The sequence below is a fragment of the Artibeus jamaicensis genome, unplaced genomic scaffold (genome assembly GCF_021234435.1).
Source record: "Artibeus jamaicensis isolate MK-2021 breed Jamaican fruit bat unplaced genomic scaffold, CSHL_Jam_final contig_558, whole genome shotgun sequence".
In the NCBI taxonomy this organism is placed as follows: Eukaryota; Metazoa; Chordata; class Mammalia; order Chiroptera; family Phyllostomidae; genus Artibeus; species Artibeus jamaicensis.
In genome coordinates, this window is record NW_026521886.1 from 766,768 (window position 1) to 780,317 (window position 13,550).

A 13,550-nucleotide genomic window follows, 5' to 3' on the forward strand; every position below is an offset into this window, starting at 1 on the left:
GGATAGTAATTAATTCTTGAGTAATTTTTTTGAGTTGTGCGAAAAGTGGTTGCATTGAATCAGGCTTTTAAATGCACTTCATTGTTACGAGAGATGCACTGGAGAACAACTTGAAGATTTGACTCTAAAACAGCAATTTCATTTGGGATGCTTTCCTGGTTTACAGTTATTTTAATCCTGAATTGGAAGTAGAATTTGGAGACTGACAAGGTTAAACCCTAACACTTCTCTTCCTGAGCTGGGAAAATACTCAATGCTTTTTTAAAAGTGATTTTTGGACTACTACTCTTTTTTAATAAGTTATGATGTTGCTTGAGAAATGGACACCCTAAATTAGGGTATATACCATCTAGGAAAATTTTTTAGGCTCCTACAAGACCAGCAGTCCCAGTATCTCTGGGCTCTGTTGATGGTATTTATCTTTATGTGACTAGACCTTGATCCCTCGACTGCCTTTTCTGGTGATCTTGGGTCTGTATAAGGACTGTACGATGGCCACCTACTTATAAGCTTTGATGTGCATGATTGTGATACTTCTTCTGTGCATCATGTTTACTCATTTCTGTTGCTTTTCTTTCCAGTCAACCTCTGAGGTCCATCAGGTACCCTCCTGCTCTGCACATGTTGATAGACTGTCCAAGCTCATTCTTCAGGCACTTGTGCCTCTACTTGTAGAATCTTGCTTTAAAATGGACTGGACTTTGACTGCGGTTCTCGTACTCTGAGCCCCTCACAGTGAGGACTTGTGCTTCTCCTTGGTCATGCTTTCTCCCGTCTCCTATCCACAGAACCATCCCTGGGGCCCTCTTCCCCATGCCTGCTCATCTGTGTGGAGCGTGGCCTCTCACACTGATTATCTGTTGTTACCTAACAGCGGCCTCCGGGAGATGGGAGGAGTTGGAAGGGTGGCTGATCAGTCTTGGCTGTGGTAATCATGGGAGGTCTTAGAAGAGGTGAGGCTCTAGCCAGACCGTTCAGTGTGGGTAACTTAATTACTGAGGAGAATTCTATTCATGTGGAGCAGTGAGGAGCAGAAAGGGAAAAACCTTGCTTATCTTTAGGGGCATTCCGAGTGTTTCCATGGAAGGAGAATGGGGCAGTGAAGTGAGACCTGTGTTCATATCTCATTTTTGTCACTTGCTAACAGAATGATCTGGTACAATTTTCCTTCTCAGAAGTTTAATTTCTTCATGTTTAAAATTGGATAATACCCACTTTATAGGATTGTAGTGGAATGCACTAATGTTGTGTAAAGCAGGGATTTCCAACCTCTGGGCCTCGGACGAGTAAGGTCTGTGGCCTGTTAGGAACTGGGCCACACAGCATGAAGTGAGCATTGAATGTAATGCACTTGAATCATCCTGAAACCATCCCCATTCCCTACTCCCAGTCCATGGAAAAACTGTCTTCCCACAAACCAGTCCCTGGTACCAAAAATGTTGGGGACCACTGATGTAAAGGATTAATCTTCTCCCCTTTGTTATATGGTCTCACTACCCAGAAGCCTGCTCTGGGGACTCAGAACACTCCCTAGCACTGAGTCAAGGCCTTCACAACCTGACAGAACTATGTATGCCCTTTGAGCCTTACCCCTGCCCCAACCATCTCAACTTCAGCCATGCTGCACTGCTCATTGTTCTTTGAATGTTGATTTTTCTGCTCTCCTGCCTTGCATCTCCCAGGAAGACCTTTTATCCTCTCCCAGTCTTCTTCATTCCCTAGCCCCTGATCAAATATTATCTGTTCCTGAAATCTAACCCCCATACTCTGCCCCAGAGCAACCTGCTGCAGATTCCTATAGTACACTACTTACTAACTATAGATTTCCTTTTCTGTGTTGTGCTCTTAATTACCTTTTAAGGCTGTCCTCAACTCCCACTTTCAATTCTAAATCTTACACTTGTAAAGCTGCCTAGCATAGCAATGGGTACTATTAGGTACATCATAAATATTTGTCAGTTTAATCTTGTAGGTGACTTGTTGAGAAATGAATAAAACTTGTATCCTAAGAGAAGACATTTATACCTGTGGTGGTTATAATCTAATACAGAGGGAATTAAAACTCCTCAAAGAGGACTTTTTAGAGAGGTTTAAATAGTAAAGAGCATTATTTCTTAAGTTCTTGGTTAATCCTTTTGAAAGTCAGTTTTTTCTTCAACTAATTTTTTTCCTCCTTTAAGGCAAAGGTGGTTGGTTATTAAGACTTCTCTTTGCTCATCTGAAAAGTCTAGCTTATAATATGGTCTCTTTGAAAGAGACAAAGGTACAAGGTATTAATACAAATATAAATGTTTAAATATTCACATGCTTTGGGCCAATCTGTCAGGTGAGTGGAAACAATCTTTATGCAACTGTAGTTTTCAGGGCAGATATTTAAATTTGCTTTGAGGCTTATGTTTTGTCACATTCAAGATTCTCTTCTCGACACACCAGACATAAGAGTTTTCAAGTGCGCTGTCAAATTTTTTCCACAGCAAGTAATATAAAGGAGGAACTGGCATATAGGGTCAGTTTGTCTGTCTCTGCAATGCAGCAGTACTCAACCAGGGCAATTTTGCACCCCAGACATTTGGCTGTGTCAGGAGACATTTTTGTTTGTCACAATTGGGGGATGTCAGTTGGCATCTAGTGGGTGGAGGCCAAAAATGCTTCCAAACATCCTACAATGCATGTGACATCCCCCCACAACAAAGAATCACCGGACTCAAACTGTTAATAGTCCTGAGAAACTTTGCTCAAATGAAAAAAGGGAGCTGATCTGGTAAAGATAAAAGGACATTAATTCATAGACTCTTAGAGAAAAAAACCAAATCTTTAGAGACCATCTCATAGTGTTAAAACACCTACAGTCTGGAAAATGAGGAAGGAGAAATTTAATTTCTGAAAGGAAAGAGACTCATGCAGGTAATTGGTTTGTTTATTTATGTCCCAACTTTATTTCCCAAGGAAGTTTTTATACTATTAGAGTGGCAAGACCTGGAGACAGTTCAGAAATCACTGAAAGGTAGAATTTGGTGTGATCCTAGAGATCACCAAGTCCAGTTCTTTTTATTTGACAAAAATTAAATGATTTGCCCAGGACCCCAACAGCTGATTGGAAAAGGCACGAACTGGAACCTGATCTTCTGTTTGCTGGTCTCAGATACATCCCCCCCTACTCGACCCTGCCCGTCACTCCACTTACCTAACTTTCCTTGCCCAGTTTCAAGTCTTAATTGCTAGATGAAGCCTTGTTAATCTGCTGTAGTCCCCTTAATCTCTAGATTTATTGTAGGAAATTTAGTTTGTCACTTGATTAAATATTACCTGATGCTCTTATTTCATGTCTCCTTTCCTTGCCCAGATTAATAAACTCTTCAAGGATAGTGAATCTTTTGTCTTCATAATAATCTGTCCCAGTGTTGGGCAAGAGGTAGGCAATTCAGTATGCCATGATCAGTGAATCAATCAGCTGTGTCCATGTGAAGCTTTGAAGAGAAGATACTGGGAGCTGAGACACCAGTGGTAGGTCAGTAAACCCCCTCCGTGTTTCCAGAGGCCTGAGGAACAGCGGACAGCGAGGCAGCCTTTCTATGCCTATATGCATTGTTAGTTACTCAAAGTTGAAAACAAAAACAAAAGTCTGAGATTTTAAAAAAAGGTTATCCTGGTAACCTTAACAACCATGCAGGAAAAGTACAGATTGGTGGTTACAAAAGAATCACAGGGATGTAAAGTACAGGATAGGAAATATAGTCAATGATATTGTAATAACTATGTATGGTGCCGGGTATATACTGGAAATAGCAGGGGGAATGCTTTGTAAAGTATATGATTGTCCACCACTGTGCTGGCACCTGAAACTAGTACAAAATAATATTGAATATAAACTGTAATTGAAAAAAATTTTAAAATATATAGGACCATTTGGTTATGAGGGGAAGGGAACTCACAAACATAAAACCAACTTAAGGCTTTCAAAAAATTGTCTCAAATAATCAGATAAATTTTATTTTTCATGCCCAATAATTTTGTGGGAAAAAATAAGCGAAATTTTAAATGAAAACACATGTAAAGAGGATTATCCCCAGGATAGCTGATTGCAATGCCAGAGTCTATTTTTATTGCACCTTTTTAAGTATAAAACTGTGTGTCCTGATGGAATGTTGACAGATTTGTATGTGCTGCCATATAAACAGTGTTAATTCATTATCAAATTATAAAGTACTTAGCAGTGTTGGCCAGTTAACTTGCTGAACTCCCTAAGGATTCCTTATCCTACAGCGTTGCCTTTGGGGGATGCTACTCTGGAATATCCTGCTGCACGAAAGCTTTTCCCTGCTTGTCTGAGCTTGAGGAGTAGAAGGGTCCATCAGTTGGAAAGGAAAGGACTTGGAGTGTAATCTAAATGAAAATGAATTTTAAAGGGGTTTAAGGTTTGTAGACTTTGATGAACTACTTGTTTTCTTTGCTCTTTCTTGCATTTGCTTCACTGTGGCCTGAGGTGAATGGAGTCCTTTGTTTTGGTTCATCCAAACTGCTCTCCTTAATGTGTGTTCTGGACCATTACCAAGAAATGCTGTAGGCTGACGTTGAAGGCCTGGGACCTGAGAAAGAAACGGAGCTTGAAGGTGTCAGACAGCCTGCTACCACTGTGGGGGATTCGGGCGTCTGCGCTTTGCTAAAGTCGTAACACTGGGAACCTTCCCTCCCCATAAAATGGTAGAGAGAGAGAGAGAGAGAGAGAGACAGAGAGAGAGAGAGAGAGAGAGAGAGAGAGAGAGAGAGAGAGAGAGAGAGAGAGAGAGAGAGAGTGTGTGTGTGTGTGTGTGTGTGTGTGTGTGTGTGTGTGTTTAATGGATCTTGTCTTTTGAATATGAAGAAAACCTGAGGAACAAGCCTTCTGTTTGTCATGCCACCAGAGGGCAGAATAGTCACATTTCCTGGGACAAGTGTAATTCATTATGATTGAGTGAGATTATAGTCAGGACACATTTACTAATGTTTATCAGTATAGGAATTTGTAAAAACAATGGAGTTCCTACTTCAGGGTGTATACTAATCAGTGGAAAACCTTATAAAAACTGCAGCTTTGTGGTCCTCTACCCTCAGAGATTCTGATTCGATAGCTTTGAGTGGAGTCCAGGATTCTCTTACAAGTATCTTGGGTTTTATTTTAACAAATACTTTTCTTAACATCTTGGAAATGCATTATTATCTGATTTTTTTCCTCTTAGGATTCCAAAGCAAAATTATTATTTTGGAGGAAAAACTTAATAGAAAGCAAAGTATAGGGAAACTAGAATGTTGTTAATATAAAGATCTTTGTTTAACAAGTTTTTTAAAAATTTTTCTGTGTCTCTTTTTGAAAAAACTATTTTATTTTTGTTCGAGTAGGTTTAACAAGTTTCAAGGGAGACTGGTTTTGTAAAGATTCAGAATCAAAGGAGCTACTAAAACTTGTTTTTGTGTGGAGTTATACTTCAATCAATAAAGATCATAGAATCCTTAGACTACAAGTCTGAGAAATTTTAATTAAATCTCTTTTATGGCCTTGTCACAGTGCAACCTAAGGATAAAATTAACCTTTGGATGTCCTAAAGATCTCACATAAAATGTCCTGGCATTGTGAACTGTAATTACAGAGACCTTCAGAGTTTGTGGAATCCAGTCATCACCTTGAACAAGTATAGAGACTTTCCTTTATATGTAAAGATCCAACTATAGTAATGTACATTGTCCTTGTAGCGAGGGTGATGATTTTATTTTCACCAGCACCTCCAGAGAGTAGTGCATCCTTGAGGGGAAAGTTTTGCCATTGCTTATAAGTGGAAAGAAGAAAGAAGAATGTGGTAAAATTATTCAAATTTGTGATAGGATGCCGCAGCTCAAAAAGTTAAAGAGAAAGGGAGATGAGTGGAATGAAACTTGGCTGAAGCTGGGGCTTTGACCAGTGAAAAGAAGACACTATTTTTTTCAGATGTATATAAAAGCAATCTATCTTCATGACCCTCTCCTGGCCTTCTTTTCTCTAAGAATGCAACCCTCCACCCTCACATGTCTCATTACCAGGATTTTTTAGTGTCACTTCCTCTCTCCTTCCTAGTTTTCAGGGTTCTTCTGTGATTATATGTGGGTGAAAAAGTAAGCTCTGTAACCACACACACAGCAGATGTAAACAAATTATTTTTGAAATTAAAGGATATAAATCTAGAATGTCATTTTAGGGATGATTTTGTAGAAATAGGAATGATATCTCTTAGAAATGATGCTCTCTTTACAACAGGCTTTAATTAGTAGCACTTTGAATAATCTGTATATGTTATTAATCTGACAGTGCTCCTAAATTTTGATGCTGATATGAATTATTATACTGAAATAATCCTCCCAATAGAGGAACCTCAAAAAAGAGGTTGATTCCTTGAAAGCTCAGTAAATTCAGTGTTAAATCACTTGGGAAGCCTGTTTATAGTTAATATCTGGAACAGATGGTAAAATGAGAATCTGTGCATTATAATGGACTTGTGGTATGAACTTTATTGTAGAGAATTGCCCTGGCTCACATAGTATAAAAAAGTTGAATCTTATATAATGGAAGGAGTGATAAATAGCCCAGAGCTCCTCAAACTCTCTTAATTACCGGTGCATCAAGAATGAATCTTCCCCTCAGCACGTGGGGCCAGGAGGAACCTGGGGGTGACAGGGGTCCTTGGCTGATCGTCTCTGCCTCTTCATCCGCTTGCCCCCAGGGCCACGGAAACACTTTTTCTGTTTGTGCCATTATGTGACAAAGGTTGAGAAGCCCTGGAAAGACCTTGTCCTTTAATTCTTTCTAGTTTTTGTTAATAATTTTATGGTCAGTTGATCAGTACCCTTCAAAATCAGCACCCTCTCTTGACTATTATTTAGAAAAACATCTTGTACAGTGGCATTATCAGTGTCTACTTTGTAATATGTAAAATGAAATATGCAGTTCTAACATTCTAGCCCAAGGCGACTTAAAAATAAAAATAGTTTTGAAAAACATTTAGGCTGTCATGTATTTTGTAATACAGTTGGGTCACTGCCGATTCCCAAGATAAATGTGTTTAAACAGAAGCTTTCTCATTCATCACCAGCCTAAACTTCATCCACATTTATCCAATGATGATGCAAGCCCACAGCATTGGTGTTATAGTTCATCACCATGGAAGTGTTTCTGTCAACAAATCCTCACTTTGCTATCATGAAACTGATTTTACAGGGAAAAGGAGGATAACTGTGAAAGATTTCTTTTACTTCTAAAGATCCTTACAGTTTGCCTAGGTGTTTAAATGAATTGTGTTTAAAAGCAATAACATTAAGCATACTAAATTAACAGGAGGTTGGAAAAGGGAAAATGGCAATGAGCTACTTTGTCTGAAACCATCTCTTTGGAGTTTGACTTGGGGACTAGATTTATAATTGAAAATGTTCCTTTGGAAGTTGTTCTCTGCTACAGAAGTATGGATTATGCTCAGAGTCCCATGAGCTGGGTGTCAGATTTTTTTAGGCTGCCTTGGATGAGATTTTATCACCTACCTTATAAGTGACATAGTGGCATAACAATAGTCAGAAGAAACATCCTTAACATACTTGAAGATCTTTTAAAAACATTCCTTTTCTATAACTTGTGTTTGTAACTTTCTTTGGTTTTTATTTGCTTGAGGTTAAAAAAAAGTCATGATTAAGTTGAAAGATTCTGAAGGCAGCCCACTTACAAGCAAGGTGGAGAGCACCTACCTTAAGTAATCCAAATGATTTGGGGGCTCCAATAGGAAAAAGGAACAAAAATGACATTTTTGCTTTGAAGTAGAATGTTCGCAAGAGCACATGTAATAGTGGCTGATTCTTGCTCTGAATGTATGCATATATATTTTATGGGGATTTTTGTTTGTGGTAGAAATACAGTCAACTCTTGATTTTCAAGGTAACTTGTATTTCCAAAGTAACTTGTATTTCCAAATGTGCTTTTTCTGGCTTCCTAGCACATTTCAAAGCTTTTTACTTTCACCATCCGTGCATGTGCTCACAAAAGCAAATCATTTAATATTCTTTTATTCAGCTGTTATCAGCACATTAAGTTCCTGACACATGCAAAGCACTGTGCTGAGCCCCGAAGACACCGAGACACATCTCGATCATGAAGTTAAGTTTGCTCCTGAGAGATCTTATAGTTCACATTGAAATCAAAGAGACATAAATTTTTATTTATTTAAACTTTTCTCTTCCTCTGATATATAATCAAAAGTTGACTGTAAATGGGAAGTAGGTTCTGTTTGTTCTTTTTTTTTAAGGAAGAATTAACAGACATGAACAGGAAATAAAATTCTACTGTACATGCAAAAATATAACACAAAGTGACCAAAGAAAATTCAGCAAGCAATGGTAAAAACAACAAATTATTTACTGCTTTATAATGTTAAAGTATTTCACCAAAACAAGTTGCAATCAAATTAATGTGAGTTATGGAAAATGAAACACATAAAGATGTATTTATACAAGTGAAGACTACATGTTTTTTATACAGGCATGTAAATGAAAAGATATACAGTAAGTGCACACTTCGTATGACTATGCAGGCAACAGTTAGTTCAGGTACTCTTGAACAGTTCATGCACAGACCTTCCCAAAGTACAAGTTGAGTCAGTCTCGGGGGATGTGGAGGGATAACTAAAGAGGACTGAGTTCTTTGCAATAATATCAGTATACATTGGACGAGGGTCAGTTATATATATTACTTACTGTAATTTGTGATTGTCGAGGAAGAGGTGTGGCTGTTGGTGTGATAGTAATACTGCTGGTGACTTTATTGGTTGTTTTGTTTAGTGCTCCGTTAGGTAAGCATTGAGTTCGGTTATCCTGCGGTGGTGTTGAAGGGCTGGCAGGTCTCATGGGGCTGGCTACAGCTTGCATGTAAGGACTTCCTAAGTGAATGTGGATTTTATTATCCTCAGTAGTTATCACACTTGAACTATTACTGTTTGAACGTTGAAACTGCCATGATGACTGCCCATCTGGGGAGACTCTGAAAATTGCATGCTTGGCACTGATTTCTATTGGCTCTGGGGAGCGTCCCTGCTCAGGAGAGCCAGCTGAACCAGTCACAGCCAAAACCTGAATAGGCGACATTGTCCTTTCTGGAGTTATAGAACCACTAGACTCTGGGGTCTGTGCTCTGGCAAAGGCTGCCACGGTAACTGGGGACATGCCTTGCTCTAAATTCATGAGGCCTTCAGCAGAGGTTTTGGGTTTCACCGGTGTTATGGAGGCGTTTTGGAGGATGGTTATCCTTTGCTTTGGGGTGCCACAGTTTGGTATCACAGCAGTGCTTGTGTAAGAGTGAGGACTCTCTGTGGTTGGACTTGTGATTTCAAGAGTGGCTGTGTTTTGAACATGGTCTGGAGTAACTTTTATATGAAGCGGCTGCCCAGGTGTGTGGCTTAGGACTAGATCTCCAGGTTGCATGAAGTTGCCATTGGGTTTAGTTTGTATTTTTCCATTCTGAGGATGGCCCTCCTTGGACTTCATCCAAGGAATCCACAGCTTCCTGTTAACAGGACAGGGAATAGATGAATTGCATTTGAAGGACAGCACAGATTCCTCCTCATTAGGATCCTCATCCTGGTCCTCACTCTCATAAAACTGACCATTGACGACTGCTCGTTCCAGAGGAATGAGACTCTTATAATCGGGTGGTTCATTGTCTACTGCTTCTGTCTGCACTTCTTTGGAAAATACTTGAGGGTCAGAGATTTTTCTTCCATTGAGACTAGGTCGTAGGCTCTTACTGAAATGCCGGTACCTCTCTAACTCTTTAGTGAGGTTTTCGATCTCTCTTCCTAAATCTCTGTTCCTGTTTTCTTGTTGATTGAGTTTCTTTTGCAGAACTGAATGGTCTCCCTGGAGGTGACATATCAGGTCCTCAGTTGCCATGTATTCATGAATTTTCTCTTTCAGTGCTTCTACTTCTCTTGAGAGATGCCCTGATTTAGTTTCTTCTTCTTGTAGCCTTTTGAAAAGCCATTGTTCATGGCTGGACTCTGTCTTTTCTGCTAACTGGTACTTGGCAAGTTCCATTTTAACATGCTCCAGCTCTTCAGATAAAATTTGAGCTTTGTCTCGTTCATTAGCGTACCTTCGTTCTAGGGTCTCATACTCATCTTCTGTTTTCATGAGGTCGTCCTCAATGGCTTTCATATCCTTTAACCTCAGTCTCAATCTTTCTACTTCTTGAGAAAGCTCTTTAATCTTATTGTTTTCTTGGTGTAATGCTGTTGTGGACTTACTAGAATCCTGATTTAGTTTGTTTTTAAGGAAATCTTTCTCCATTGCTTCCAAAGATTGAAGCTTGTTTTTCAACATATTAACTTTGGACAGGAGATCATTTCCTTTCTCTTCTTCTGCTTTCAGTTTGTTTTTTAGATCATCTCTCTCCTTGGTTACACTGTACATTTTTTCTTCCACCTCCGTCTTTGACTTCAGTGCCCTTTTAGTTTCCTCAATTAACTTCTCAGTAACTGTTGTCACTTTATTTTGTTCCACTTGAAGCTGAGAAGAAGCAGCTTGTAAGTTATCTTCAGTTTGCTTTAATTTTTCACTCATTGTTTTCCTTTCATCTACCAGCATCACAGTTAATGTTTTCAGTTTAGTTAAATCTTCTTTTAGGGTGAATTCTGTCTTTTCCAGCCGACTTTCAATGGCTTCTAGCTCTTTGATCCTTATTTTTAAACTCTCCAGTTCTTGAGACAACTGCTTTGTGGTCATCCTTTCTTTTTCTAAGTTGCATTTTAGAGAGTAACATTCTTGTTTGCTTTTGTTGAAAGCATCTTCTAATTTTTCCAGAGCCATAATCCTTTTATTGAGTTTTTCAACCTCGAGTTTAAAGTCTTTACTCTGTGATGTTTCCTTTTCGAGCCTCTTATTGAGATCCCTGCACTGCTCCTCCATTTTTATGAGCTCTTCATCCTTCCCTTCCATTTCTAGCACACGTTTCCTGAGCTCTTCCACCTCGGCCATGATACTCGAGTTTCCGTATTCTCCCTTGTTTATTTTTTCTTTTATATCTTGGAGCTCCTCTTCTGCTTTCCGTAAGGATCTGTTTGTCTCTTCTAACTCATCAATTTGCCGGCTGAGTGCTGCCAGCTTTTGTCGAAGCTGGCGATTTTGGCTGTCCTCATTGGTGAGCTTCGCCATAATTATTTCTTGGTTCTGGTGAAACTTTGTGGTCTGCGTTTGCAGTTCTTCCTCTAGTCTGGTTGCCTTCTGCTCTTCTTCCTGAACCCTGGCTTCAGCAAGGGCTAGTTTAGCATGCGTTTCCTTTGTGCTTGTGGTTAGGTCTCGGATTTTTTGTCTTTGAAGGGCAAGCTGTGCTGTTAGCCTTTGTTGTTCGTCTACCACCATCAAAGCAAAAGACTTCAGTTTGGTCAACTCCTCTTTCAGGGCGGCGACCCTTTTTTCCTTTTCTTGTTCCTTCTTCTCCTGGAATTCAGTTTCTTGGTCAATTAGCTTCTTTAATCTGAAAAATACAAAAGTGCATTCTATTTTGTAATTGGTGCTTTAGTAACTTATCAGCTATGATTGAATTCTTATGTAATTTTAATTTATAGAAAGATTGTATCATTCTTACAGAATACAGAAACTCTTGAATTTGATGGGAGAGGAGAATCTTGATAAACAGTTATCTTGCTTTTCTGCTTTTACTACCATCAATCCCCCTGCCCCTCACTGATGGGTAACAGTTGCAGTTCACCAGGAACCTTAGTAGAAAAGTAATGGCAAGAATATTTGGGTTAAATTGCTTGTGTAGTTTATAATCCCTAAACTAGCAGTTTAGCCTGAAGGCTGTAAACACAGGTACAAGTTTGAGACTCAGTTGGACCTGGCTTCAGGACTGACCCTGCTCTTACCAGCTAACTAATCTGGGCAGTCATTTAATATCTCTGAGCTTCAATTTCCTCATGAAAAATGAAGGCAATAATTATACTATACTATCATTTGTGAAAATTAAATGAGATAATACATCTAAGATGGTCACAGTGCTGGCACATAGTAAGCATATGGTGTTAGTTTTAATGATTCTTTTTTATTGATGTGGCTATTACCATATTTATCAAATGGTTTGCTTGAACCATTACAATATATGTACATTAATGTTTGGTGCTCAACTTCCTGATTCATAGTTAAGGTAATATTTTGTTCACATTGCTTAGAAGTTGTGTAGTTCATTGATGGACTTCTCTGACGAGTCAAGCTTGGTTTACACTAGCATGACAGTGTTCCAGGAATCACTTCCCGTGTATCTTTATCTCCATAGTGGATGGTAGATGAATGAGGGGAATTGAGAGGCATCTGAAGGGGTTTACAGTTTTTGTAATATGTGAAAAGAGCACAGGGTTTGATAGGAAAGCTTGCTTGTTTATTTATTTACTTATTTTAATCCTCACTTGAGGACATATTTATTGATTTGGGACAGAGACAAACATCGATCTGTGGCCTCCTGTAGCACCCTGACTAGGGACTGAACCTGCAACCTTTTGGTGTATGGGATGATGCTCCAACCCACTGAGCCACCTGGCCAGGGCGGGAAAGAGCTTACTGATGAGAGTCAGATGCTAGAAAAGAGGGAGGAGAATTTTTATATTAGCAACATAATGATACCCTCTTAAAATGATTCTATTGTAGCTTTTTTTTACATTTTAAATTTGTCAGCATTACAGGAGGGCACTCTACATGAAATGTAAACTGTCTCTCTTCCTTACACTTTTTTCCTCAGTAGTAAGCTCTCAGTTTTAAATTTGTGGTATTCTTAATTATGCTGGGAATGGGCTGATTATAGAGAGTGTAATTACAGCTTTGAAGTATTGTTATACAGAAGCTAAAATAGAATGGAATCCCTGAAGAACTGAACTGAAACACTTGTCATGGATGAAAGTTATAAATATTTGTTTTCTGGTCAAGCATGAAAAGTTCATAATATTTTAATATATCTTTTTTCTTAGGAATGAGTTAATCATCCAATGCATTAGATAATTATTGGATAATTGTCCTTGCCATTGCCAGAGGACTTTCTTTTTTAAAGTTGTTCAAGGATCAGAGAGGACATTTTAAAAGGGAACTAATATGGGTCAGGCTTTTTGGAAATAAGAGAGTATTTTTGAGATCCTAATCTGCTCTTCTGTAATTACACAAGAGGAACATGTTTAAAATAACTGTATAATGTAAGAATTCCAAACTTTTTTGTGGGAAGCATCCACTTTTAGTTTTCCCTGTTTTGAGAACCTGGCAGGAGGCCGGGCCAAGGGCTGTGGCCTCTGAAATTTTGAAGAAGCTGGGCTGGATGTTTGGGTGGGGTTAATGATGGTCTCATCCACAGTCTTGGCCAAAGGCTTGCCCATGGCTTTCAGCCCCGTCCCACTGCCTACTTGAGACACCTGGGAGCCTGGGAATAGAAATATGGCAGCTCCTTCCTGCATGGTCACGGAACTTCTCAGACTGGTGACAGAGTCCGTGGGTGAACCACTTTAGTGGTGAGATAGTTATAGAGACTTCAG

General features: G+C 39.1%; 2 protein-coding genes across 3 annotated transcripts in view; one reads left to right on the forward strand and one right to left on the reverse strand.

The window, feature by feature from the left end:
• The window catches only part of CMSS1 (cms1 ribosomal small subunit homolog), a 378,052-nt gene that overhangs the window by 21,000 nt on the left and 343,502 nt on the right, over positions 1 to 13,550 (forward strand). The window lies entirely within an intron of this gene.
• Positions 1 to 13,550, reverse strand: part of FILIP1L (filamin A interacting protein 1 like) — a 54,504-nt gene that overhangs the window by 15,495 nt on the left and 25,459 nt on the right. The window contains exons 1-2 of one of the 2 annotated variants that reach the window (XM_037160855.2): positions 11,627 to 11,715; positions 8,743 to 11,515 (exon numbers count right to left, since the gene is read on the reverse strand). In XM_037160855.2, the coding sequence (XP_037016750.2) occupies positions 8,743 to 11,515; positions 11,627 to 11,706 (2,853 nt within the window). In that variant the 5' untranslated portion in view covers positions 11,707 to 11,715. Of the gene's footprint in view, positions 1 to 8,383; positions 11,516 to 11,626; positions 11,716 to 13,550 lie in introns of those variants that run through there. The other variant, XM_037160854.2, reaches the window with a different exon arrangement.